Raw genomic sequence first — 25939 nt, forward strand, 5'->3', positions numbered from 1 at the left:
TTGGCACGAGCTAGCTAGTTAGTAGTATGTATAAAGTCCGATCTTCAAGGCACGCACGTCAAAAGTAATGGACGCATTATTGATTGATTCTTCAGAGGTTCTCAGTCAGATGTCCAGCCCAAGCAAGCAAACCAAATAGATATACATAGCCACAGGGAAGCCTAGATGAAACGATATACAGGAAGCGAAAAGACCTTCCCCGTCCGCTGCCCAACAGCCAGACGAGTCGGCTGTACATGGTAGAAGGTAGGTAGTAGTATGTTATAAAGAGAGCATATACAAAAAAGCGAAGAAAAAAAAAGAGAAGGGTATCGTATAGTATGGACAGTTGATAGTGGGAGCAGACAGTTTTACATCTGCGAGAACTGTCCCATCACCGGCACAAACTGGTAAAGGTCAGGGATGGACGGCGCCGTAGTCGGCGTGTCGCACTCCTGCGCCAGCATCAGCGCCAGTCGGATCCCCAGCGCGGAGCCGACCTGGCCGATCGCGCTGCGGATCTGCTCCGTCTGGGCGGGAGTCGCCATCCCGCACGACAGGATGTACCACAGTGGCCACAGCATCATGTATCCGAGGAACCCCCGGATGCGGGGCTTGCCTTCGGGGGGCGGTGGGATGGGGTTGCCTTGCATGTCGATGTGTCCGAAGGCGAAGGGGATGCTGCGGCAGGTGGCGGAGATCGCCTCATGGCTGATGCCGAGCGCTTCCTGCTCGCCCTGGAGAAGTGCGCTGTCTCCTGTCGCCGACACGAGAGTGCGACTGAGCTCGACCATGATCTTTTGGACAATAAACCGGATCGCCCAGTAGTAGATCCAGATGCCGGCGATCGAGATGCGCCGGTAGGTGAGGAGAGGCTCGTCCGTCTGGGAGTCGACGACGAGCGGGAGCCACTTTTCGGGTAGCGCTTCGCTCCATTGGGTCAGCTCCGTATCCATGGCCCGACCAGCATCGTGCCACTCGAAGACACGCCGGAGAAGGTCCGCGTCAAGCGATTTGGGAATGGACGACGTCTCCAGTGCCAGTTGACTGAGTTTGGACGCGATCAACATCAACCCATGGATGGGATCGGACTTGTTCAACTGCTCGAGGATCCAATCGGTGTTATATCGCGGTCTTTCCCCGAGCACCAAAATCTCAATGTGCTGCACGTCTATCAGCATGTACTGTCTCGCCTTTCGCCTTCAAATGTAGTCACTGACCGTATGTGCGTATGCAAAACTGAACAGATCGCGTCCCTGCGCATGACCCAGCTGGCTTTCACCCCGCAGCTTCATCAGAAACTCAAACCCCGCCGTATGGGAGCTCGTCAGACCTTTGCGATCCCCCGAAATATCCTCAAACAACGACAGAAGAACCATAGCCGAGAAGGTCTCGTCCTTTACAGCCTGTTCGCGTGACTCCAGCGCCTGGCGGAGACCCCGAAGCGCCATCCCGTAGCGGTCGCGAGCCTGCAGCATGAGGGACGGGGCTTTGACCTGGTTACTCAACGTTACCAAGGCCGTGGCCCCGACAGCCCACTGTAAACACGAGGATACAGGCCCGCCAGGCCCACCGTCGCGACAGACCGCATACAGCGACGGCAGAAAGCCCAAATGGCTCAGACACTCATCGCCCTGGTCCTTGGTCGTGTACTGGTCAAAAAAGTAGCAAACAGCGCGCTCTTCCCACGTCGAGTCATCAAGCCGCCGCAGCGACAGCGACTGGCGGGCGCTACGGAGAGAATCAGACCGTCTACTGCGCGGGCTCTCCACAGGCGACTGGCTCGCCCTCTGCATCAGCTGCTTCACTTTCTGCGTCTCATGTCGGAATATCGTATCCTGCCGATATCCAGGACAAGGTCTGCCGTAGACTAGACAGTTGCGGCATTCCGGAAGCGCCTCGTCGCACTGGACATGACACGGTTAGCGTTAAGCAGGGAACAGGGGCCTGGGTGTTTTTGCTTCGTCTCGGGTCCTACCTTGATCTTTCGCTTCCGACACAAATGGCAGCCTGTGCTTGGTTTACCCCCATAGACCATCTTTGCCGTTCTGGAACTCTCGGGTGGGACAAGCGTACGGCAGGAACCCTATCTGGATCGTCTGTTAGACTTGGAATGCTGACACGCTGACGCAATGAGTCCGGCCGGCCTGGCCATTGGACATGGTGAAATCGGATCGGCAGAGCGCAGGATGCGGTGGTGCTCTCGTCTTCTCCTTGACTTTGCTGTAGGGTTCGATCGAAAGAGGTATATCGCGGATCGAGCGGAATATCGTGGGGTATTCGCACTATCAGTATCCACGTCCCAGATCAGCGATCAGAAGATGGAGATGAAGACCGGACGGGCGCTAGTCCGGTGTTCCTGGACTGGGCGGAGAAAACATCCACGCGGCGTTTAGTCATCGCCAAGCCAGTTGAAGTATAGGGTGCTGATAGATGCGATCGTTTTCGCATGATGTCCCTTAAATCAAGTAATATCTTTTTTTTGAGAAATCTATTCAAGGTATCTAGATACTCGGAATGAAAACAAACAACAGTCGCACCGTCCGTCCGTTCCACCCGACCGCCTTCCGTTCGGGATGGCGGTCTATCCTCGCCGTTTTACTGCCGCCATCCGATAAGCGATAACAGCTTTTGCTTCCTCTGTGCTCCAGCGAAGCTTTCCACTCTCCATACTCTGCAGAACTTTGACCGAACCCTCTCCGACGTCTCGCAGAACTCCTCAACATCCGTGATAGGCTAGTTATCACTTCAGGAACGGACCGGGACGGGACGGGGAAAGGGGGAGCTCCTCTAAACGGACGACCGGTTCTTTCGTTCCGTTCGTGGCGTTCTTATATCTAGAATGTTAGTAGTTAGTTTGCTGGGTACTTCATCTCATGCGTCATGGCTGTCTGTCCCATTCGCGTGTTTACGGCTCCCCGCGGGTCGTGAGGACTACGGTACACGTGGGGTAGGTATCGCTTAGATACGGGGAGGGATGGTGGTACTGTAGAAGATGGTACATTACGTAGGTGGGAAGTCAAGCTACCGTAGTTATATCCTTTCATACTTCCCGGTCACATACATCCGTCAACAAACTTGAAAGAAAAAAATGGCATATTTCGTTCTTTGGTAGATGACAAAGTATATCAAACCCCTGATGGTGGGTATCTCTGTATAACAGGAAAAGGGTGACAGGCGGGAAAAAAAAAAGACAAAAACGAGGTCCAGTTTAGAAATTCGCCAAGAACCAGAAGGGAATGGCTACCGTTTATACGCCAGCACGCGCAAAAAAAAAAAAACCCAGGATAGAAGTAGAGGACTTCCCACAACTCCAAGATGTTGGTTCGTTTGATTGAAAATAGTGGGTAGAGTGAGAGGGGGGTAGAGAGGGAGGGAGAGGGAGAGAGAGGAGGCAATAGGGTAGGGAGGATAAGGCAGGAAGGAAGTGATAACCAACACCCAGAAATGCAAATGCGGCCCTTCCACGATAGATTATAGTAGGCCAGGGGCCCCGCGACTGTCCGATCCGCCGGAGCCCCAGAAAGCCGTAGAACAAAGGAGGTTGATGCTCCTTCGTGTTGTCAAGAGGAAACGAGAATGGCGAAAAGGAAAATACATGACTGTCATATTCGAGCGTTCAATCATGGGTGCAGGGATGATCAGGACGCCGGGGCATCCTCCATCGAATGGTCGTTGTCGCTATGGGAGAGCGCTGGTGTAGGGTCGGAACCCAGTAGCTGGCGCTGATTGCTACTTGTTGAAACAAACCCTGGCGTACTGCAGGCACTCTCGATGATCGCCGCTTCGTCACGTATTTCCTCGGGGGGTGGCGAAAAGGTCCACACCTACAGGAAGAGTTAGGTCCATTGCGGAAATTAGCAAGGCAAGAAGCGAGACTGACCTCCATTACTGTGCGACCGGAACGGCTGGCCATGATGACCGCTTTTTCCTCCTCGAACGCAACCCGCCAGACCGCCTCTGCGGGGGTGGATAGTTCCCGGAGGAGTTGCCCGGTTCGCAGACTCCACACCTTGACCCGGCCATCGCTCCCGCCGCTGACGATGCGAGAGCTATCGAACTGGAGACTCGTCACGCTATTGTCGTGGGCGGCCAGTCGGTGGATCGGCGCCATTCTTGTCAGGGACCAGACACGAACAGAACCATCGGATCCTCCGGTGACCAGCGTGTCGCCACGCATCTGCAATTGCCCGACGAGCGAAGTATGTCCTTGGAGGATGGCCTGACACTGACCGGACTGCGGGTCCCAGATCCGCACGCTGGTATCCAGACTGCCCGTTGCTATCCTCCGACCGTCAAATGCAATCGCGTAGATCTGACTGAAATGACCGGACAGCGTCCGTAGGCACCGTCCTTCGCTGATCGTCCAGATACGCGCGGTCGTGTCGTAACTGCCGGACACGACCAGGTCCCCATGGATCGCGAGGCATCGAACGCTCGCTTGGTGCCCGACCAAGACGTTTCTGCACGTGCCGGTCGCCAGATCCCATATCCGCAGGGTGGTGTCTCGGGATCCGGAAATAGCCGTGTTCTTGTCGGACATCTTGAGACAACGGACCGTGGACGTGTGTCCCCGTAGAAGATACATCGAAGCCCTGTACAAAGTTCATGCCCGTCAGCCACACGTCATTCTGCGCACAAAGAAGGTTTTTTTTCCCGGCCGCCGCTTACCCCGTAGCCATGTTCCACACCCGGACCTCCCGATCGCAACCCCCGCTCACAAGGATGTCATCCCACGGAACCATCGCCCATACGCCCATTACATGCCCCTGGAGGGTCCTTTGATTATCACCGTTGGTATCATACACATGGATCCTGGCATTATCCAATGCGACGACGATGTATTTGGGGGTTAGGTGCAAGCTGGTCACTACCCCTTGGTCAGGAGTGATGTGCCGCTGGGTGCACCGCCCACCCCTATTCCAGGCCGACTCCACCATGTATTTTTGTTTGAAGTGCGATCGGTAAGACAGCGGTCGACTCCGGCGTTTCCGTGACGGGAGAGAGGCCGATGAGAGCCAGTCTCCGGACAACGACCGTGGGAGGGTGGAGATACCGCCCCGGGACTGAAGATTCGATGAGTGGGAGGCTCTCCGCAGTGCTCCCATAGAAGTTGAACTGGACAGCGGGTGAAGCGACTGGTTGTGGAAGGGGTCGACAAAGTCTCGATCGTCCGACAGCCTCCGCGATGCGTAGGCGTGTTTTTCGCAAAGGTTCTTCCAGGTAATATCGTCACACAACAGATCTCGCCACCGGTATGACACTTGAGATGCTCGTGCGAGGGTCTTGGGGTCGTCGATGAACGAGAGAACCTAAGACGCAGGGAGATGATTAGCGCCACCTTCGAATCAGGGGGAAAAGAATGACCGCCGCCATCAGGAACCAAACTAACCCTCAGACACAGTTCGTCGGGAAAAACCAGAAAGGGGTCTTTCCTCAAACGTGGACCCACGTAGCTCGACACAAAACTGAGATTTTGACTATCACAGAGACCCAGGATCCCCTCCAAGAACCGTTGTTTCTTGGGGTTGGACAACGAACTGAACTGGATGCGAGCGTTGAGGAGAAAGGCGTCGTCATCCTCGTCGGTGGACGCCCACAGGGGGGGTCGGTGGTGAGGGGTCGGACTCGGAGCCGGGGTGGGAGGAGAAGCCGGAGCCGAGGGTAACAGGTTGGGAGGGAGCGAAGGGAGGGTCTTATTGGAGGACGACAGTGATCTCGAGTGGTTGCCGGCGAGCGACGCGACTGAATCCTTGGCCGCACATGATTGAGAATGCGAATGGGCAGCCGCCAGCTGCTCGGAAAGAGTCCGCGTATCCATCCCGCTGGTCACCGATTCGACGAAGATTTATCAGGCGCTGGGCTGCGACGTTGCTGTATCGGATCATCCGCTAAACCTAGCCACCGAACCAAAGCTTCAGGGGAATATTATCGATGGATCCTTGCACCAAACTCTCTCGAGGCTGCTTCATTCATAGGGTCCAACGGGGGGTTGTATATTATCGATTTCGTCCGGACACGAGAGATACCGAGAGTTGACAATCGTGAAAGGAGGAGAGGATAAAAAGAAAACGGAAAGAAAGATAAAGGGGGAAAACCGAAGGGAAAAGAGAGAAGGCGAGAGAGAGGTAGGTACGAAGTGGGCTTGCCCCCCGATAGGCGGTTGGAGAAGCTGGCGGTAACCGGAGAATAGGGGAGGGGGGGGCGTGTGGTAGGATAGGCGATGATGATTGAATGATGGCACCAGCAAATTAATCTAGTGACGGGAGTATGGGCGTGCAGGATCAAGAGGGTACCCAAGGACAGAACACTTAGATCCAATAAAGCCCAAAGTAGGGAAGAAGTAAAAAAGAAGAATACAAAACCAAAGAGGTGGAGAAAGGAATTAAAAGGGAAGGGAAGAAAGAAAGAAAAAAAAAAGAAAGCCTGAGTTGAGATGGAAAGGCAGAGAGAGAGAGAACGAATCCGATGATTGAACTCTGCGACCAACTACAACAAGGCGACGAAGAGAAAGCAAGAAAAGGAACAAGAAAAGGAACTCAAACAAGAAGAAGAATAAGAAACCTGCTAAAGACCAGTCGGGATCATGAGACGGCGTGACCTTGAAAGGCACGAAAGAGAGCGAGAGAAGAGAGAGGTCAGGTGTTGGTTGTCACAGCCAGAGGGAAACTGCGCCAAGCATGCAGTCAGCGTTTTAGCTGGTTGGACCTTTGGAGTGATTAGTTACTGATTAGTCGTCCAAGTCAAGTCGCTGAATGAGGATGGATGAGGGATCCACTCTGGCAAACTTGCTGGGTGGAGAACCGGAGTTAGTTGAATTCCAGATGGAGATGATCAAGCCCGGTCGAGGGAAAGACCGTGAGAATGGAGGGAGAGATTGAAGATATAGTATGGAGTGGGGATAGTGACCATCCGGTACCTACTTCTCCCCTCTCCTTGGAACAATATCGTCGCAAATAGGATCAACAAATCTCGTGGTCTCTTGTCATCCTCTTGATTTCATTCCTTACGGTCTATTCCTCGCCTGGAACAAAACATCCCCGACCCATCCGAACCCGAGCTCTCCCAACGCCCCAGTGCACAGATGGAGATGGGAAAACGACGATCTGATATGCGCCTCTCCACTTTTTCCTCGTGTGGAGCGTGTCTAGAGTTAAACAGCCCCGGTTGCACGAGGGCGACTCTCCCTGCAAGGCTAAAAGTCTAGCTAATTTCGAGAGCGGCGCAGGGGTCAGGATGGACCGGGAGGCGTTGTCTACGGAGGTAAATCAATACCCCCAGAGCTTCCGCTGCAAACAGACAGAATGACGGTCCTCGGGTGGAAGTCGATGAGACTCCCAATAAACATAGTAGGTGGTACGGCTAGTTGATCTTGGCTGGGATGGCCTCGGACTCGTGAGGCAAACAAATTCGACGTTATCAATAGGTTTCTCGTTAACCTTTTTTCTGGTCCGATTTCCCCGCGGCTGTCAACCAAGGAACGGGAGAAACGGTCGGTGATGCTGGATGTGGACGGATGCTTGTTATCAGATACCGATGGTGGCTTCTCTTATAAATTGACTTTGGTTCCCAGCATCTGGTTCTTCCCGGGTCTTTTTTTTTTTTCTTCTTTGACACCTTGTACAGCGGCCGACCGGACTTTTATTTTATATACGGCTACGGGAATTGTGAGGCTTACGGCGATACGTCAACGTGACGAGTCTATTGAAATCGATGACCAGGTTCAGACGTCAAATGACTACCTTGGAACGGATCCACGCAACAATAAAAAAAAGTATAGATTGCACCATATGAGTCTCGGGTATAAGGCGAGAGCTCCGGAAGGTTGAATCAAGAGAAACCTTGGCGCTAACCTCCCGGTTCTGCTTCCGCGTGATGACCTCTGCCCATGTCGGACGAGGTTGACGTATAAGGACAGAGAATGGGATGAGATGTGAGGGAGCGGTCTAAGGCTCAATGGGCATGGCCGATCTGCAGAAAGAGCGGCAGCGTCATGCCAATCACCGAGGCGATCAGGTCTCGCATTGACTTGTCGGACTTGTCGGGTATATCCCGAGGATCGCCGTATCCATTGACCTGGATCTCTCGGGATCCCGAGTTGGGGCTGTTTTCCTGCATCGTATGCATAGCAACGTACCTATCAAACAAATATCCGTCAGTACACTCTTATAATAGTCAAAATGATGAGGGGGAAAGGGTGCCAAACTCACAGGAAGGTGCCGGCCGAAAATAGTAAAAGGATGCCAGTCCGCCAGTGCGTGCCGGTCTCGTCACTATCCGACCCTCCACCCATGATGTGGACAAAGAGGAAGGTCACCAAGGCACCCACGGGGGCTGCCAGGCTGAACACCAACAGATGTGCCCTCGCAGCACGGCTGGAGATGCCCTGTTTCAGTAGAACGGATGTGAGACCGAAGGATGCCGGGGCCTTGTGGACCATGATGGCGAGGAAGATGATGAAACTGAGGCCCGTATCGGAACTGGAGGCCCCCAGGGCAATACCGTCTGCTGCGGCATGGATAACCAGACCCGTGGTCGTGGCAAAGCTGTGGCTGCTTCTAGGCACGTTCCCAGCGTTAAGGAGCCCCCCTTCCCGGGAGGGCGAGGAGTTGCGCCGTAGTCCAGACCCCAAATTGTCCAAAGAAATGTGATACGGTGTTCGTTCTGATTTGGACGAGGCGGCGAACTCGGGGAGCTTGTCGATAAGATACATCAAGATGAAACCGCTAATGAGCGCGATTCCAATCCAGGCATGGGGCGAGCGCTCTTCGTCCTCATGGCCCTCCTCTGTCTGATCGCTCGACGATGATTCTTCTTTTCTTTCGTAGGTGTCGCGGGTCACGCGCACCGTAGGAGGCAGACCATATTCTTCCTCGGAAGCGTGTAGAGTCGAGTCGGATAAGTCGCGGACTTGCGGTACATTGTGAATTCGAGGGTCCGCGACGGCGGGGATATCGTTGCGCGGCCAGTTGACGGCCGAGCGGGCGCTAATTTCTTTGTGTGATTTGGGCGCAGCGGTCGCGCTGTATAGAGTTTCGACGCCCTCTGGAATAATAACAATCAAGGATGTGCCGACCAACACACCCATGCCAATGGAGGAAATCAATCTGAGCTGCGAAGGGGACAGTGTGAAGGCAAGGGGCAAGGATCCCACAACAAAGGACCTGCAGCACCACCGAAAAGAGAATTGTCAGCCACCTGTATCGAGCGGGAAGAGCGGAAGACAAAGACGAAAAGACTCACGTCACTGCCATCACAATGCCCAATGCGAGCAGTGTAAAGAGTCCCTCCATGATCGGCTTCTCGTCCCTAAGCGTTTGGTCTTTGATTTAGAGGATCTCGATCATTGTGCCAATACCACAGTTATCCCAGGGAGCGCAAAGTCGACTATTCCTGACGATGATGCTAGCTCCCTTGTCGAACCGTTATTTGATTGTGTTCTTTGTTGAAAGAAGGTCGTTTGAGGGTGGGGGGGGGGGAGGGGAGGAAATAGAAGGAAGGGGACAGATTTGTCCTTTTCCGGTGGGACACGGGATAGAGACGGAGATACGGAGACGGAACACAGGGCCAAGGCAATCCAGGTAGTATCTTTGGGCTGAGCTTCTAAGGGACAAGAGTACTGTACTAGTGGTACTTCTTTGGTACTGCAGGAACCGAAGACGTGTGGCGCGTAGACAGGCCGATTAATATTGCGATCCGCCGCAGTTGGAAAGAGATTCAATCAACTATCGCTCCCGGCCCAGCCCAGACACTGGTCAGACCCACCCTCACCGCCAGGGACAGGCAGTACTTCAATTTCATCAATCTGGAATGATGAGCATCCACTTCCGGATTGATCATTTAGATCATTTATAATCAATCTTGGTACTTGGTGTCATCGTAGTTGACCCTGATATTCAAGTTTAAATGTTGGATATGACTGAAACCCGCGACTACGGATTACCTTACAAGCCGAATGTCCACATGAAGTAATGGTCGCCTCGGCTAGTAAATCCGAATCATGCATGAGGCGTTTGCCATCAGACGGAAGAGGCAGACCGGAAACAACTCTACTCCGCTTCTTGCAGGCAACGTCCTTAAGCTCAGTCTTGAAGGTGGTTTCCAAGCCTTCTATCCCGGATGATTCCCCGGGGAGACTAACCGGACACGGTTAAACGAATACGTCCGTCATGCAGGCTGGGTTATGCATCTGGCATTCGGTTCCTGGTCCGAACCTGTATGGTATGAAGAGAAGTCACATAGAGAGAGAAAGACACATCCTGTCCTGACCAGTCATTGTTATCTATAAAATGAGGTTGATATCCATATGGTTCCTATTGGATGTATGTCCAGGTGAATCACACTACCTCGGGTTACCTCGGTATATTCTCAACAGTCCCATCTTTACCGGGGACCGACTATAAAAGCCGGGTTAGCACCCGCAAACTGGGCAGAATGTCGTCAGCTTAAACAACGAACCGTCAGTCAATACTACCTCTTCAGATCGACAACCTTTGCTCCCCCTGCACCATCAAGAAAGACATCATGTCCGATGCCACCGCCCCGCAACGGATCGCATTGATCGGGTTAGGGACCATCGGGATGTCCTTCGCCGGACTCCATCTCGCCCGCGACAACACAACGGTAGACGTCTACGATACGAGACCCGATTTCGAGCAATACCTTTTCGACACGCTCCCGCACTTCTTAGTTCAGCCGGAGCAATCAGGAGAGTCGACCGCGGAAGATGTCAGTACCCGCCAGGGGGCAGTCCGGTCGCTAATCGACGCTGGACGTCTACACATCCACACCTCCTTAGAGACGGCCTGCGCCTCGGCAACCATCATCCAAGAGCAAGGGCCTGAGAGTCTCCCATTCAAGCAGTCCCTCTGGGCGCAAGTAGAGGCGATCGCGCCCGCCACCGCACACTTCTGGACCAGCACGTCGGGGATCCCAGCGTCGAAGCAGCAGGCCCAGTTGCAGGACAAGACGCGACTCCTCGTCGTGCACCCGTTCAACCCGCCGCACATCATGCCTCTACTGGAGATCGTCCCGTCGCCCGAAACCGCGACGGAACGGGTGGACTTCGTGCACGGATACTTCTCCGTCCCGGGGTCGAAGCACCGACCCGTCGTGATCCGCAAGGAGATTCCCGGATTCGTGGGGAATCGGCTGGCGTTCGCGCTGCTGCGGGAAGCGTGCTACCTTGTCAAGGAGGATGTGGTGTCCGTGAAGGATCTCGACACTATCCTCATGGCGAGTCTGGGACCCCGCTGGGCGGGCAATGGCGTGTTTGAGAGCTATCAGCAGGGTGGTGGCCCGGGGGGTATCGGGGAATTGTTGGAGAAGTTGAGTGGGACGGTGCAGCATGTCTGGGATGGATTGGGTCAGGTGAACTTGCTGGATGAGGAGGGGGCGGAGTGGAAGGAGAAGGTGGTCAAGCAGACTAATGAGGCTTATGGGACCCTCACTGCCCCACAGCTTCGAGAAAAGGAGGAGAGGTTGAAGGATTTTGTGAAGACACAGAGCAAGACGTATGGGTATGATAAGTCTGATGTATAGTTTGCAGATCCAAATTAAATCTACTAGATGTTTTCATATAAAGTTGAGGTTTTTCTCATGCTGTGACGATCTACTTCTATAGTCACTTCGATGATGCCCTTGTACAATCACGAACGTGCTTCTACGGAGTACAAACCCTGTTTATCCGAGCATTGGTTTAAATCCATGTCACCGCTATCTAACCCTAAGACCGCCTACCTTAGTTTTGAAGTATGCGAAAGGAATTACAAGTGCTTCTTGTAATGATGGAATCCGGCTGTTAGGAAGGCGAGGCATGACAGAAGCTAACAAAGAGTACTACAGGAAAGGGCAATTGTATTGAGGGTGAATTCAATATAACAATATCATAATGACTAGCTTGGTAAGTACAATAAGCAAAATAGTCAGTATGTTCAACAAGATTGTCTGCTACCTCAAGTTGTGGCCTGATTTGTGAGGATCTGACGCTAGGCCCGAAAAGGTTATAACCTCCCCAGCTCCCGCGCAACGCGATTCCACGCGCCTTGAGGATCCTCATCAAAGACGGACATCATCGCCATCATTTTCTAACAGCCTCTTTCTTCTCCACCATACACACTCTCTGGTTTCCTTCTACAATTTTTGTAGCCATGGCGAGCGAAGGCGACTGTAATTATCAACCCTTCTCCCATCCTTCTGTCGAGAAGATTACTGACGGAATTGATTAAATCCACAGGGTCTTGCGACGCCAACGACTCCGTTCATATTACTGTCGTCCAGCCCGGCAAAGAGAAACCCACCACACTTTCCAGCTTTCACCCGCAGTTCACTTACCCAATTTTCGGAGATGAGGAGCAGATCTTTGGCTACAGAGGCTTGATCATCCGCCTGCGGTTTGCCGCCCATGATCTCCGCCCCCAAGTCCATATCTCTTACGACGAGAAATTTAAGCCCGTGGGGGACGCCGTCCCGGTCGACCTCTTAAAGACGCTGAAGCCATTCGTCCCGGAAGGTGAGTTGCACGATCAGTACTATTTGCGATCCTGCGCCTGGGCTAACAATATTATCCCGCGAACGTCCAGAGGCTTTCACGGCCCTTCCCGAATACGAGAAAGCACTCCAAGAAGATAAAGATGCGAAGGACTTTGTGCCTCCCGGAAAACTTGTGCACAGCTATGTCACTCGGGGACGATCATATGAAATCTGGGCTGGGTCGCTCGCGAATCCGGAAGTGCGACGGCTTTTGGACCGTGCGCAGGTCTTGGTGTCACTGTTTATCGAAGCTGGGACACCTTTAGAAACAGACGATCCTGAGTGGACGCTCAAAAGATGGATGGTCTATTTTGTGTAAGGCCCAATTCCCGACCCTCTTCAATATATTACCAGGACAAGCTGACAGTATATAGTTACGAGAAGGTCACCCCGCCCACCCCGTCCGCCTCGCAGTACTCGATCGTCGGGTATGCGACGACATATCGTTGGTGGCTATATCGGAGGGACGCGACGACAGACACATTGGATGGATCTAAACCCTACCCGCCAGCGGAGCTGGATCTCGCGAATCTCCCATCACGACTGCGAATCTCGCAGTTTCTGATCCTCCCACCTCACCAAGGCTCAGGACACGGCACCCATCTGTACACAACCATCCACGATGCCTGCGTCGCTGATCCAACCATCGTCGAGTTGACCGTCGAAGACCCGAATGAAGCCTTTGATGCCCTCCGCGACACCGCAGATTATCATATTCTGCACCCAGTGTTCGTTAAACACAATGTGAACATCAACCCCGATCCATACGACGAGCAAACCAAGAAAAGACGACCTCGCCGCGTGCCGACTTCTGCTCTCATCCCCACCGCAGCTCTACAAGACATCCGCGCCACATTCAAGATCCAGTCGACGCAGTTTTCCCACATCTTGGAAATGTTCCTCCTGGCCCAGATTCCACCTAAGAACCGCCATACCGGCGGTGCCAACATGGCACGTCTTTTGATTCGGAAGTATAACGCAGAGGACCCTAACGAACGGCGCTATTACTGGTGGCGGATGCTCACCAAGCAGCGTCTGTACAAGCGGTCGCGCGACATGCTCATCCAAATGGACGTGAGCGAACGCGTCCAAGCGCTGGAGGACACTGTTACAAATGTGGAAGAGGGATATGCTGCGCTCCTGAAGGTCTTTGAAGCCCGGGAGGAAGCCCTCAAGGCTAAAGAAGCCGAGGCGGGTGAACTACAAACCACTACGGCCGCAGAAGGTTCCAGCTCGGGACGGGACAAACGGAACAAGCGTAAACTCACTGTCGAAGATGATGAAGATGACGAGGAGGAAGAGGAGGATCCGGCCACAGCCAAGCGACCAAAGGTGTAACCCACGAACTTTGAACTCGCTTTTGTCTTGTCTAATAAACCTTTGATGTAATCCTAAACTTTACGAAACGTGAGGTTGACACGGCTTTTGTGTTTACTTTTTGACCACATATTGGGCAATTATGCCTCCACGGCCCATTACAGATACTCAGTGAATTGTAAAGGGACCTTGACCAGAAAATGTGAAGTCTGAATATTCCAATTAGTTCCATGTAGCAAAGGTAATACAGGCGTAGCTAGGATTAACTATTTATGAGCGCATCGGCTTACTAAAAAACTTATGCAGCCCGACGCCCGGTGCCGGGGGCTTTTTCTTCCGAAATCTCCATGCCGTGATCACCGTCGCTGAAGCTGGTGCGGAGCTCGTTGGTGATCATATCCAACATTGTGTATACTGGAGGGGTCTCAATCTCCTGCCTTTGACTTTCTGGCTTACCACTATCGCCGTTTCATTTACTTCTTAGTCTTGCGACTCGCAAGCCTTTTCCCGCCATATTATTGCCTCAAATCTCGACCAACCTTCTCACACAATTTACCTTGATTGATCACGATTACAATGGTATCTAGCCTATTGCTTCAGTGTACACAAACGCTGCTGTGCTTGACATATCGCTAACGCATGACAGTTGCCTCTAGGTCTACTCACGGCCGCCCAGGGCCACCCGATGCTGGTGGAACTCAAGAACGGCGAAACGCTGAACGGACATCTGGCCAATTGCGACAACTGGATGAACCTCATCCTGAAGGAGGTGGTTCAAACCAGCCCGGAAGGCGATCGATTTTTCAGACTCCCCGAGGTCTACATCAGAGGAAATAACGTACGTTGGTTCTGCGAGCACCCCCACCCCTCCCCCCTTCCTCGGTCGCCCTTATCATCGCGCACACTCAGCTAATACCCCACAGATTAAGTACCTTCGAATCCCCGAAGAGATTGTCGAGTTAGTCAAGGAGCAACAACAGAACCAGCCGCAGAATCGCGGCCGGGGTGGATACCGGGAAGGTGGACGAGGCGATCGTGGCGGTCGTGGCGGCCGCGGCCGCGGTAGGGGCCGGGGCGGCCGGGGTGGACATCAGGTATGAATTTGCACTTGAATAGAATGAGGATCAATGAGGATAGATACCCCCGGGGAGACAGAGGATAGGGACTTTGTTAGCGAGGTCTATTTGGCATGTTAGTTGAGCATGGCCTTGGCGTATGTGGCTCTGTATTGTTTTCCGTGGAATCCCTGCTATTAGGAACTATTTTTTTTTTTTTTTTTTACTTGCTTCGAAATCTCCCATGACGACCTCTGCCTCGCAGTAATCTAGTATAATAGATCGCTATACCCTGACGCGATACCCTCCATGCACCCGCCACTGAGGCGGATAGCACCAGATCACGTGATCGCGTTGCTCTTTTTCCCGGCTTCTTAGATCTGCGCCCTCCGCTGAACTTGACTTGCTAGGAACTTGGGATGTCTCGCAAGGCACTTGTTCTGGATGGGCTTTGGTATTGCCTATGCCCATCTTTTACCTCCAGGCCATTAAATTGCGCCAGAACACCTCTCTTGAGGGGGAAACGCAACAATTACTTCCCCGGAATTCTCGCCGGCTCGATCTCCGCATCCCCGCGAAGATGCCTCAGCAGCAATTCCGCCAACGCTTTTCACGGTAGCCGCTCCATACACGAACAGAATTTACGAGGAAGTCGCGGATATGTGTCACCAGAGGAAGATCGGAACCCCCATGTTTCCAATGCGGACGAAACTCTCGAACACGATGCCGGCACGTTCCCAGGGACAGAAAGCTCGTCTACGAGTCCACAACGCAAACGTCCACCGGGGGTGCCCAAGACGCTGGCGGACAGACCGACGTCATACTTAGAAAACAGACTTCAGGATATAACGGCGACGAACCCCAACATCGTCAGTACGACGCAGATACTACGGATTCTCATTCGAGACCGCCATGTACGACCCGACGCGCGACACTACCGGGCATTGATCCTGGCCAATTCGGACGCGGAACGAGGTTCGCCAGAGGTGGTTCGCCAGTTGCTGGAGGAGATGGAAGAGAATGGGATCCCGGCGGATTCGGGCACGCTTCATGCGGCGGTACAGGTATGTCCAAAGTTCTGAAGCCTTTACTACGAAGACCCCACCGGCGCTGACATAGCCTTCGAAATATTAGTCTCTTGCTGTCCATCCCGACTACATCTTTCGTCATGAGATCCTCCGCACCCTCCGAGACCGATGGTTGCCTTTGAGTCCTGCGGGGTGGCATTACGTGGCTGCTGGGCTCGTGCGGGAACACCAATTTGAGTTGGCGTTGGACCATATCGAAAACATGGAGAGAAGAGATATATCAGTAGAGGGCTGGCTTTACAACATGCTTATCTACTACCTCTGTGAATTTGGGGAGTTTGACGAGATCGTTCGGCTTATGCGACTGCGTGTAAACCAGGGGCATACTATCTCAAAGGATCTGTGGCGGCACGTGTTGGATGCCGCCAGTGCCGCTTCTCACCACGAAACCACTCATTACATATGGCGACAGATGGTGGAGCTGGGATACCTGCGTCCGTCATATGGCGTCTGCCAAAATGTCCTCACGGTGGCATCCCGCACGGGTGACACGGAGCTCGCTTCGTCGGTGATACGGCTTCTAGCCGAGATCGAAATGCCTCTGAGCTCAGAGGATTATGAAAAAGTTGCCGAAGCCCATGTGGTGCAAGGCGACCTTTACTCCGGGTTCGAAGTCCTGTGCAGGATGGCCGCGGCAGGCATTGCCTTGCAACCAAGCTCCACGCACGCCATTCTCACCTACATGATCCAGGAGAGGGTGCAACCGCGGGATGCCTGGGCGATTTTGAAACAACTGAAATCATCAGACTATGCGATCCCGCTAAAGTGCGCCCACGTCGTCCTGGAACTTTGCGAACACGAAGCTCTCCACGACTCTTCCTACCTCGATGAAGGGGTTACACTTTACAAGGAGCTCTACGCGCTCTGTCCAGACAAGGCCGATGTCAGTGTTTTCAACACACTGGTCGGCATGTGCCGACGGGCGAAGAACACCGACGCAGGCATGTTCATAATCAAGGAGATGGCATCGCTCCGAGTTGTGCCCAACACCACGACGTTTGAACACTTGATCCTCATGTGTCTGGACGCCGGCAATTCCGAGTCCGCATACATGTATTTCCAAGATCTACTCGCGCGGGGTTCGGGTCTCAGCGAGGACGCGCGCATCGAGATCCGCGAGCATTGTTCTCAGCTCGATGGGGAATACGCCCAGCAACTACGACATCACCCCGAGATCCGGGGCAGCCAGAGGGAATACTCGGAAGAATATCCACCCTTCACGCAGAGAGGACCGTCTAATTGGCCGCCAGAGTCTCCGGGGGAGTTTCAAAAACGTACACCAAGACCGGTGGATAAGGAGGCGCGGCGCGCGGAAAGCAAGGAGCGCCGCAAGCGAAAGCGAAGACGCTTGGCTATTGCCCGCGCTCAGGATGAGGACGACTGGATGGATTATAAACCCGGGGGGCTCGTTCCTGATCCCATCCCAGGGGATGAGAAAAAACCATCCGAGTGATCTTTCCCATTGTAGATAACGGCAACAAGCCGATGAGAGTATCGCAGTATACTACCATCACATCATGTACATTAGCTAGCATTCTTGGAGCATATTGATAAAATGGTAATGGGCGGATAACATGGAAGCAGAATACGGCGCAGTTCAGAGATGACAACCGATAGTATCTTCAATTCCTCTCCATGGTTCGATCTTTGTATCATCCAGGGTATCCTGTGTCATCACGTGATTCTAGTCATATCTGTATGGCGGATTGGCGTACACGACAACGGTACCCATGATGCAAACGCCTCACCACACTATCAAAATGAGATAGTTTGGGTAGCCTTGGAATCGCACTGCAGAGGCGATTCAAATGGTACCCTCATTGCTTTCTTTAGATCTTTGGTGAAACAACCACCACAACGAGGTATTCGCGGTTTCACAGGCGCATTGGGTCATGTGACCGTCACCTGAAGTACCACCATGGAGATGTAACTGAGTGGCATTGTTTGAGCAAACACAGGTCTCTCCATGTCTCGTAAGATCAAAATATCGTGGTAGCTTCCACTTACGAAATTTACTGAGAGGCGCGACCGTCCCAACCCCCTAATGAAACGTCATGGGCAGCATGCAAACCGCACCAAGCGCCAAGAAGACGACCTTCCGCTCCTCCTGATCAACTAAACCGTTCCACCGCAGTGTCAACTATGGTTTGCTCGCTCGGTCGTTTCCACTCCTCACCCACACCCCAGCCAAGAAATAAGCTACTGTAAATGGCCACTGACCATGCGGAGGTTGTCTACGGTGCTATTAATACGCTATGTCTTAGATTGTGATCGTCACCGACCAGGATCAGCTCAGGCAACAAATCGTTGGACAATGCAAACAAACTACATACCGAGTGGTTTGGGGTTTGCACCATGTAATTCCACGGTCGAACGCCCCAGGGTGACACCAATGACGATGGAATGAAATGATCTCTCGGTTCTTTTCGCAGGACACACTAGTCGGTTTCCGAATTTTGAAGGTAACAAAGAACCATCACGGTGACGACGAGACGGAACGATGGGAGGCAAAGAAAGGTCTCGGGAGAAAAGGAGACAGAAAGACAAATCCTCCCTCGCACGGATTCCAGCCGATCGACGGGACACACGTCCCGATGGGGTAGGTATGTATGGGGAGATAGACACAGAGTCCATACGTCTGGCTCCACCCGGCAGTAGTTACGGGCCCAGTTGCAATCTGACTGTTCATCAGAAGTATATCATTTGAACCTAACCCACTCCTTCGCCACAAGAGGAACCGTTCATTCGGTCGAAAGGTCCCAGATTGATTGATGCCATCGATTTGTTGTCGTTTGCATTCGTCTATCCCGTGGTGTTGTTGATTGTCTTTAAATACTATCGATACCGGTCAGATATTTGTTATCGTGACAGGAGACCTACAACCCCTCGACCGGATCCTTCCAACTCCTTTTCCTTCCGATTATTCATTCAACCTCGACTCATCCATTCGAGAGAATAATTCTTCGTCGACCCCTCCCGTTATCAACTCTCTTCCCCCGCCCCCGTGGGATATACCGGGCGCGTATTCCAGTGTTATTCACCATACCAACCGAACCCTCCGCCTTAAGTCTATCGCCCATCATGCAGCTAACTTCGGCCCTCGGAATCGTTCTGTCTGTCGCCAGTCTGACGTCCGCGCTGCCCGCGAAGCGCGACACGCAAACCGACCCGAGCGACAGCCGGTCCCTGACCTACCACGTGTCCGACTTCAGCACCGGGTGCTCTCCAGGCGGCTGCATCTACGATTTCAAGGTTCACGGCCTTGAGTCCGAGAATACGCCTTCTTTCGACACGACTTGCTCGGGCAAGACTACGGAGAAGGAATACCAGCCCTGCGAGGACCCGAACATCAAATCCCTGCTGACGCCTGGGGTCTATCCCGACTGGAACATCAAGGTCCAGCACCACTGGCAGACGGCTCCGTTTGACGATCACTGGACGCGTGGCGAGAAGAACGTCACGTCCACGGACAAGGACTTTGACATTCCCGTGACGAAGCCGTTTGGAGTTTCTTAAGGAGGAAGAAACTGGTTGAAGAGGAAGAAGAAGAGGCGACACCACCCGCTTGATGCGACCACTCGTTTATTATCATCATCATCATCATCATCATCATCATTCTTATTCTCGACCTCTTGAATGAGGTGACCATAATTCATGCGAGCGGATTGGCGTTTTTCAACGAATGCTATCGCACAGAATTCTAATTCTGTCTGTTTGTCCTGTATCATAAGGTATTCCAGATTGGTCTACATGATGGCGGACTCATAATTCTACCCTCGCAGGTGATTTTTTTGCTCTCTGTTGTCTATCTTAATGACGGATTTACTATTTACCATGCAATACTTTATACCTCTGTGATGATTCGATTGGAACTGTGTATTGGCAATTTACGATTATAATATTCTACCTTACGTTAACTACCCATTGATCTTTCTTTGTTTTCATTTCTATCCATCTTTTGGTTGTTTTGTCTCCGTTTGGTGGAGGATGAATGTAAAGGAGGTTTGTATGGGGCTAACCCCGGGGTGACATCATCATCCAATGATCCTCAAGCTGAGATTCAACGCGCCTCAACTCCGCCCCAGTGAAGTTCTCTCTCTTCTCTCTCTCTCTCTTTCTCTTTCTCTATCTTTCTCCATTTTTAAATCGTTCCCCTCAATCACGGGCCAGACAGCCACAGGAACGAGGATCCATTAGCCCTTTCCATCCTCTCACCACCTGTGACCGTGTCCGAACTGAGTAGTGATCGCTCGCGCCTTTTGTTGCCCGGTTTTGGGTCAACATTCCAACACCAGGACGGTCTCAACCACTCAGCAAATGACCGTAAGGAGAGATTTCTTTCCCTGGTGACCGTCAAGCCAAGGGAGAAAACCGTCCAGTGTTACAATTAGCGATACTTTCTCACTGTCAATGGTAGGTACCCCTCTGTTTTCCCTTCCATCTTTCCCCCCTTGCCGTCATGCGGTTCTTCAGCCCCTGCCGAGACTGACCTGCTCCGCTTCAACCAATCCAGGCGTCGATCCTCCGGCAGATTGTCGCGGGTCCCCGACTGCGACATCCAGAGGCAGGCCTCGATCTCTGCTATGTTACAGATAATAGTGAGTTTATATTTTCTTAGATTCCGATTCTCGCTCGATTTTTATATATTTATCGATATATATTTCTCCACTTACTAACCACCCTCCCCAAGTCATCGCAACGTCGGGTCCGTCTACCAACTATCCGCAACGCGCATATCGAACCCCCCTGGACGATCTAGTCAGCTTCCTCGACGCCAAACATGGCAAGGACTGGGCTATCTGGGAATTCCGTGCGGAGGGTACTGGCTACCCGGACGAGGAGGTATACGGGCGCATCCACCACTACCCATGGCCCGACCATCACCCGCCGCCGTTCGCGCTCATCCCGCCCATGATGGGTAGCATGCGCAACTGGCTCCAGGGGATCGAACCGCAGGATAAGCCACAATCCCCAGAAGGGAAGAGGGTGATGGTGGTACACTGCAAAGCCGGCAAAGGCCGCAGCGGCACAGCCGTGTGTAGCTATCTAATCAGCCAAGAAGGGTGGAAAATTGAAGACGCACTGCAGCGGTTCACCGAGCGGCGAATGCGCGCCCGATTCGGAGCCGGCGTCAGCATCCCCAGCCAGCTGCGCTGGGTCCGCTACGTCGATCGGTGGACGAACCAGATGGGCAAGAAGTACGTTGAGCGGCCCGTGGAGATTCTGGAGCTGCATGTCTGGGGCCTGCGGGACGGCGTCAAAACCGCGGTGGAAGGGTTCGAAGACAAGGGCAAGAAGATCAAATGCTTCCATCTATTCCACCACAGCGAGCGCACAGACGTCGATTCCGGGCAGTCCACACCACAGGAGAGCAGCAGCAGCAGCGGCGAGGACAGCAATAGCCCCAAGGAGCCCCTATCAGCAATCACCAATTCCCAAACCCCATCCAGCACGCTCCCCCCGCGATCCACCACCGCAGGCGCAATTCCAACCAGCGAAGCATCCGATGACACGAACCCCAAACACCTGTCAGCCTACATCTTCCGCCCCAGCGAACGCGTCATCCTCCCCACATCAGACGTCAACATCGTCTTCGAGCGCCGCAGCAAAGCCTCCTACAAAGGCTGGGCAATGGTGACGTCCGTCGCGCACGTATGGTTCAACGCCTATTTCGAAGGCGGCGACAAGCATGACTCGGGTGTCTTCGAAGCCGAGTGGGAAGCGCTCGACGGGATCAAGGGCACAACGAAGAAGGGCGTTCGCTCTCTCGAACGCCTCCAGGTCGTTTGGCGGTATCCGTCTGCATCGGAGCTAGACGCGAGCAAATCAACCGATGTGCAAGAAGCCCCAGTCCAGGGCCAGGCAATCCTGTTTCCGCAGCCTGGTGAGCCTATCCAGGAGGATAAGCCGGATGACTGGCATCTCCACGAGACGCACAAAGAGAATGTACCGCATTTGGCCCCGCGTAGTCAGGAGAATCAGCCACCTGTGGCTCAGGACGCCAGTCGGCCTGACGATTCCCCGGCGCTTGGCCAGCTCAAGCGTGATGAGAGGGTAGATGTGGATAATAATAAAGAGTCTGCTAGCGAGAACGTTCCACAGGAGGGAATTGCCCAGTCGTCTGATCAAGGCAAGGAGAGCCAGAAAGTGGACTCGTCTGTTACTCAGGCTCAGGCTCAGGCTGAGCCTCAACCGGCTGACAAGCCGGCTGACGACAAGAACCAACAATAAGTATATATATATATATATGTATTATAGTAATACTACGCGTAATAGACCGCCATTTCTTTTGATATATTTGTTCCTCAGCGTGCCGTCTTTTACTTGGTCGTAGCCTGGTGTTCCGTTAATCTGTCCTGTGAGGGAGAGACCGCCGGTTCATTGGAAGGTAGGGTTTTAGATAGACTCTTTGAATTAACCATATATTGTGGAGGGTTTCCATTAGATCACGTATGTCGCAAATTTGAAAGCTTTTACTGTCTGCTTGTGGTGATATCGTATGAGAATGTGGGTATTTGATGGATAGTATGGTACTTTAGGTAGGCGCTGAATGAACAGGAAATAAATTGCAAAACCAGAGAGAACAAAGGAAGAAAACGAAAAAGACAAAAGAGAAAAGAGAGAGCGAGAGAGGAATAAAAGGTAGAGCGAGCAAGCAAGCAAGCAAGCAAGCGACAGGCAGACCCTCCTATGCATCCAATATACTGGAAATAACGACCAATAGACAATCTAAGCAAACATCGCACTCTAATACAGCAACAGATAAGGACAGAAAGACATCCCATCAAAGAGGCACGAACCCCTCCAACTTCTGCCGACACTCGACGTCCTCACGACGCAAGCGATCCGCCTTCTTACGCTCATACACGGCTCTCACAACGCGCTTAACCTGGTCTTCGCCGCGAGCGAAGTTCGCCTTGGCGAGCCCGATGACGGAGTCGATCTGTCCCGGAGAGTAGACGAAGTTCCACGTTGAGAGGAAGTCGTCGATGTCAGGGTTGATGGAGCGGGGGTGCGGGTTGAGGAGCTTGACTTCGTCGGGGGAGAGAGGGTCAGCGGCCTTTTTGGCGGGGAGGGGCGGTTTGGTGGGGGCCTGGGGGTGCGGAAGGTCCGGGGCGTCGTCGTTGGGGAGGAGCGGGAAGTAGACGACGGCGACGCCGGCGTCAGGGCGCATGAGGTGGAAGTCAGATTCGGCGTGGTCGGTTGCGTCGGCGGGGTGGAAGAGGCGCTTTGAGGGGGGCGGTTCTTCGTCGGTGACTTTTTCCTGCGTCGTGCCGACCCACACGTTGCAGTAGTCGAGGTCTGTTTCGTGGGGGCTTTTTGTCGCGGGGTCTGGTTTGCTGTTGTTGTTGGGTGGGTGGTCGTTGGCCTTGGCTTCTTGGATCTTCTCGTCGAGGGCTCTTTGCGTGATGTTTTGCGGCTCGCGGAGGGCTTCGGCGTTTTCCTTGGCGGTTGCGTTTGCTTGGGGCCAGCCGGCGCCCTTGGGCCAGCCTTTGATGCCGCGCTGGCGGGCGTAGCCGTCGACCGCTGAGAGCCAGTTCTCCTGCTTGATGTCTGCTGAGGCGTCGAATGCGACGATGACGTCGACGTCTCGGCCGGGGCGCAGGAGGGGGTAGATGGGCAGGTTATTGCTCATGCCTGCGTCCATGAGCCGGAGGTGTTGGCTCTGGAGGATGGACTCGGGGCACGTCGAGGGCAATTGGTCCCGCATGCCGAGGACGTAGTTGGGAATTGTGGCGGGGTCGATCGGGTGCACGCGGACTAGGTCTTTCGACTTGCCTTGGATGAGGGAGTCGATGCCGCCGAATCCTGCGATACCTCGAACGACGGGCCGGATCTCCTTGTAGTAGTGGGACAGGGTGGCGCAGAAGGCGCTTCCCCAGATGCCCATCAGACCGGGCACTCGGAACTCGGGAGTGGGAAGATCTTGGTCGAGTGTGGTGTCTTTCCCTTGGTTGAAGTGGCGTCCAAGTGCCCATGTCGGGATCCCGGCGTTTAGTTCCTCGCAGAAGAATTCATACGGCGTAAACTCGAACCACTGGAACCATGCCTCTTGTTTGGACTTCTTGATCAGGGCTTCTGGGGTCGGTTTTTGCTTTGGTGGTCCATCGTCCTCGCTGAGCAGGGGGATTTCATGACGAACGGCGGTGTATATCGGGAGGGGATGCGCTCCGGTAGCGAGACCGTACCGTTGGTTGGACAGCTTGAGATCGTCGTCGGAGACCGCGAGTTCTCCCTTGGGGACGAACAACCGCGCACCTAGGAGTAGACCGTAGATATCCACCAGGCCGAAATCTGCCCCCGGATCGCCTTTCAGTTTTTCGACCAGACCTCGCAGGAGATACTTGTTGGTCGGAGCAGTGGTGAGAAGGTCAAGCGCTTTTGCCGGGAATGCGATATGTATATTCAGCCTGTTCTTCAGGTGGTCGACCAGCTTGTTGAAATTATGTCCTGTGATGGACGAGTGATACAGCGTCTGCAGCCAGCAACTGCCGCTGACGCCGGCGGTGTACGTCACGCAGTCCCAAAGACCGGCCTCGTTGGCCGCCAAATACGACCCCGTTCCGGCGACGAGGGCGCGCAGACCACCTCCGGAGCCGCACACAGCAATGGTCGGGACATCTTCCGGGTGTATATCCTCTGCGGGGATGCCCAAGTAGGACGCAAGGGCGTGCACCGCATGCGCCCGTCTCTTCCGCCGGAACGCCATCTCGTCATCGCAAAGCTTGTCACTCACGCGCACCTTGGCCTCGCGCAGTATCTCCGGGTTGAGATCAGGATCATGGGCCTCTTTCCAAATGTCATCCGCAAGGGATCCAGGAGCCATCTCCAGTTCACGCTGGAGTTTCTGCATCGTCGCGGGGAGGAAGTGGGTCCAGTCGGGAATGATGTAGTTCTTCAAATGATCGATTTCCATCCAGTCCGCCGAGCCGACAGAGTGCTTCACTCCGTCCAATTTCTGCAGGATGCTGGTCCATATTGACGCCGAGTCTTGAGAGTTCTCGGAAGAAGAAGAAGACGACGAGGACGACGCATTGGCCCCGCTCGAGCTGCCATACTTGGACCCCTGTCCGCTATTATCGGCGGCGAGCAAGGCTGAGGTGGAAAGCCATGCCTGTTGATCTGCCTGGAGATACGCCTGTCTCTGCGACTGCGTCCGCTTTCGAGACGAGTAGAGGGCTCCACTTCCCAAGGCGATCAGAGCCACTGGGGGACCAGACCAGCGGAAGCCAAATGCCTTTGCAGCACCCATTGCCCGATGGGTACCGCACAAGGAACGAGAATAAGTAATAATGGACGAACGAGGGAAGCGTGTGGTACAGGTTGGGAACATGCGACATGTAGGCACGGGGAGAATCTCAATCGCGAGTAATTAAGCACCTGCTAGTGGGCCAGACCATTGGCGATCGGATGCCTTTTTGGACCCTTGCGCCTTGGCAGGTTGATTACCGATGATGTCATATCATGTGATCTACCGTTCATTCCCGGTCTTTCTTCCTATGGATGCAGCTTATGATCTCAGTTTGAATGATTAGAGGGGACGGGATGAATTAATATGGAGCTAGAAGATAACATGATGAAACTCATGGTACTGTGGGAAAGAGGAGGATTCGCGTCCATATCTAGTTTTCCACAGGAGATGCACGGTGACACCATCCTTATGTATGCGAATAGATCGTCCATGCTCCATAATTATGTTGTATTCAATCGTTTCATATCTAATTGTTGGACAATGCATCGTACCTAAACCTGCTTAGATTTTCTAATCTATTGTTTTTCTAACAGCCCAGGCGCGAAGCTGTGTAGAATAGAGTTTTGAGCCTTGCTGTCCCAAGTGTTGAGACGACAGTCTCGACCAACAGATTGACAGCCATGGCAGTGTCCGAGATGAGTATCATCAAACAGCAGATAGTAGCTTACCCACATAGTCCATGGTTCAAAAGTATCATGATATCCTTTGGGCCCGTG

At 53.3% G+C, this 25939-nt stretch overlaps 9 protein-coding genes across 9 annotated transcripts; 5 read left to right on the forward strand and 4 right to left on the reverse strand.

Annotated features, from left to right (window-relative positions):
- Positions 1–64: 64 nt before the first annotated feature.
- Positions 65–2439, reverse strand: BDW47DRAFT_103198 (putative C6 transcription factor). Its single transcript, XM_024812020.1, has 2 exons — positions 1200–2439; positions 65–1142 (listed from the first exon to the last, which is right to left on the reverse strand). The coding sequence occupies exons 1-2, from the start codon at positions 1773–1775 to the stop codon at positions 351–353; spliced, it is 1368 nt and encodes a 455-aa protein (XP_024673539.1). The 5' UTR covers positions 1776–2439; the 3' UTR covers positions 65–350.
- A 1181-nt stretch (positions 2440–3620) lies between these two features.
- On the reverse strand, positions 3621–5800 carry BDW47DRAFT_124521 (F-box/WD repeat-containing protein; the record flags this gene model as incomplete). Its single annotated transcript, XM_024816273.1, has 4 exons — positions 3621–3806; positions 3863–4574; positions 4651–5291; positions 5372–5800. The coding sequence occupies 4 exons, from the start codon at positions 5798–5800 to the stop codon at positions 3621–3623; spliced, it is 1968 nt and encodes a 655-aa protein (XP_024673540.1).
- A 1887-nt stretch (positions 5801–7687) lies between these two features.
- BDW47DRAFT_103205 (Mn(2+) transporter ATX2) lies at positions 7688–9497 on the reverse strand. Its single transcript, XM_024812021.1, has 3 exons — positions 9223–9497; positions 8190–9143; positions 7688–8116 (listed from the first exon to the last, which is right to left on the reverse strand). The coding sequence occupies exons 1-3, from the start codon at positions 9270–9272 to the stop codon at positions 7933–7935; spliced, it is 1188 nt and encodes a 395-aa protein (XP_024673541.1). The 5' UTR covers positions 9273–9497; the 3' UTR covers positions 7688–7932.
- Positions 9498–10314: 817 nt separating this feature from the next.
- On the forward strand, positions 10315–11541 carry BDW47DRAFT_103206 (NAD(P)-binding protein). The gene has a single exon (XM_024812022.1). The coding sequence runs from the start codon at positions 10504–10506 to the stop codon at positions 11518–11520; it is 1017 nt and encodes a 338-aa protein (XP_024673542.1). The 5' UTR covers positions 10315–10503; the 3' UTR covers positions 11521–11541.
- Positions 11542–12035: 494 nt separating this feature from the next.
- Positions 12036–13973, forward strand: hat1 (histone acetyltransferase catalytic subunit HAT1). Its single transcript, XM_024812023.1, has 4 exons — positions 12036–12147; positions 12215–12490; positions 12561–12825; positions 12885–13973. Exons 1-4 carry the CDS (start codon positions 12129–12131, stop codon positions 13846–13848), a joined length of 1524 nt encoding a protein of 507 aa, XP_024673543.1. The 5' UTR covers positions 12036–12128; the 3' UTR covers positions 13849–13973.
- Positions 13974–14181: 208 nt separating this feature from the next.
- Positions 14182–15087, forward strand: BDW47DRAFT_103208 (U6 snRNA-associated Sm-like protein LSm4). The gene is made up of 3 exons (XM_024812024.1): positions 14182–14406; positions 14474–14665; positions 14751–15087. The coding sequence occupies exons 1-3, from the start codon at positions 14404–14406 to the stop codon at positions 14925–14927; spliced, it is 372 nt and encodes a 123-aa protein (XP_024673544.1). The 5' UTR covers positions 14182–14403; the 3' UTR covers positions 14928–15087.
- A 211-nt stretch (positions 15088–15298) lies between these two features.
- Positions 15299–17607, forward strand: BDW47DRAFT_13575 (pentatricopeptide repeat protein; the record flags this gene model as incomplete). The annotated part of the gene is made up of 2 exons (XM_024818294.1): positions 15299–15946; positions 16017–17607. The coding sequence occupies 2 exons, from the start codon at positions 15302–15304 to the stop codon at positions 17421–17423; spliced, it is 2052 nt and encodes a 683-aa protein (XP_024673545.1). The 3' UTR covers positions 17424–17607.
- Positions 17608–20017: 2410 nt separating this feature from the next.
- BDW47DRAFT_103217 (putative phosphatidylinositol-3,4,5-trisphosphate 3-phosphatase) lies at positions 20018–22257 on the forward strand. The gene is made up of 3 exons (XM_024812025.1): positions 20018–20383; positions 20484–20568; positions 20661–22257. Exons 1-3 carry the CDS (start codon positions 20381–20383, stop codon positions 22199–22201), a joined length of 1629 nt encoding a protein of 542 aa, XP_024673546.1. The 5' UTR covers positions 20018–20380; the 3' UTR covers positions 22202–22257.
- A 121-nt stretch (positions 22258–22378) lies between these two features.
- On the reverse strand, positions 22379–25543 carry BDW47DRAFT_103218 (putative phospholipase A2 (PlaA)). Its single transcript, XM_024812026.1, has one exon. The coding sequence runs from the start codon at positions 25302–25304 to the stop codon at positions 22755–22757; it is 2550 nt and encodes an 849-aa protein (XP_024673547.1). The 5' UTR covers positions 25305–25543; the 3' UTR covers positions 22379–22754.
- Positions 25544–25939: the final 396 nt, after the last annotated feature.

This window comes from Aspergillus candidus (genome assembly GCF_002847045.1).
Source record: "Aspergillus candidus strain CBS 102.13 unplaced genomic scaffold BDW47scaffold_13, whole genome shotgun sequence".
Classification (NCBI taxonomy): Eukaryota; Fungi; Ascomycota; class Eurotiomycetes; order Eurotiales; family Aspergillaceae; genus Aspergillus; species Aspergillus candidus.

What these genes read in the sequence shown, in the direction of transcription:
- BDW47DRAFT_103208 (XM_024812024.1), top strand. An exon ending in TCTACATCAGAGGAAATAAC is followed by an intron (nt 14,666 to 14,750) that starts GTACGTTGGTTC and finishes AATACCCCACAG; the next exon opens with ATTAAGTACCTTCGAATCCC.
- hat1 (XM_024812023.1), top strand. An exon ending in GAAGCCATTCGTCCCGGAAG is followed by an intron (nt 12,491 to 12,560) that starts GTGAGTTGCACG and finishes GCGAACGTCCAG; the next exon opens with AGGCTTTCACGGCCCTTCCC. An exon ending in AGATGGATGGTCTATTTTGT is followed by an intron (nt 12,826 to 12,884) that starts GTAAGGCCCAAT and finishes GACAGTATATAG; the next exon opens with TTACGAGAAGGTCACCCCGC.
- BDW47DRAFT_103218 (XM_024812026.1), bottom strand. Translation starts at nt 25,304, where the DNA reads ATGTTCCCAACCTGTACCACACGCTTCCCTCGTTCGTCCATTATTACT.
- BDW47DRAFT_103198 (XM_024812020.1), bottom strand. Translation starts at nt 1,775, where the DNA reads ATGCAGAGGGCGAGCCAGTCGCCTGTGGAGAGCCCGCGCAGTAGACGG. An exon ending in GTTTTGCATACGCACATACG is followed by an intron (nt 1,143 to 1,199) that starts GTCAGTGACTAC and finishes ATAGACGTGCAG; the next exon opens with CACATTGAGATTTTGGTGCT.
- BDW47DRAFT_103217 (XM_024812025.1), top strand. An exon ending in CTGCTATGTTACAGATAATA is followed by an intron (nt 20,569 to 20,660) that starts GTGAGTTTATAT and finishes ACCCTCCCCAAG; the next exon opens with TCATCGCAACGTCGGGTCCG.
- BDW47DRAFT_103205 (XM_024812021.1), bottom strand. Translation starts at nt 9,272, where the DNA reads ATGGAGGGACTCTTTACACTGCTCGCATTGGGCATTGTGATGGCAGTG. An exon ending in GGCATTGTGATGGCAGTGAC is followed by an intron (nt 9,144 to 9,222) that starts GTGAGTCTTTTC and finishes GTGGTGCTGCAG; the next exon opens with GTCCTTTGTTGTGGGATCCT. An exon ending in TTTTCGGCCGGCACCTTCCT is followed by an intron (nt 8,117 to 8,189) that starts GTGAGTTTGGCA and finishes TTTGTTTGATAG; the next exon opens with GTACGTTGCTATGCATACGA.
- BDW47DRAFT_103206 (XM_024812022.1), top strand. Translation starts at nt 10,504, where the DNA reads ATGTCCGATGCCACCGCCCCGCAACGGATCGCATTGATCGGGTTAGGG.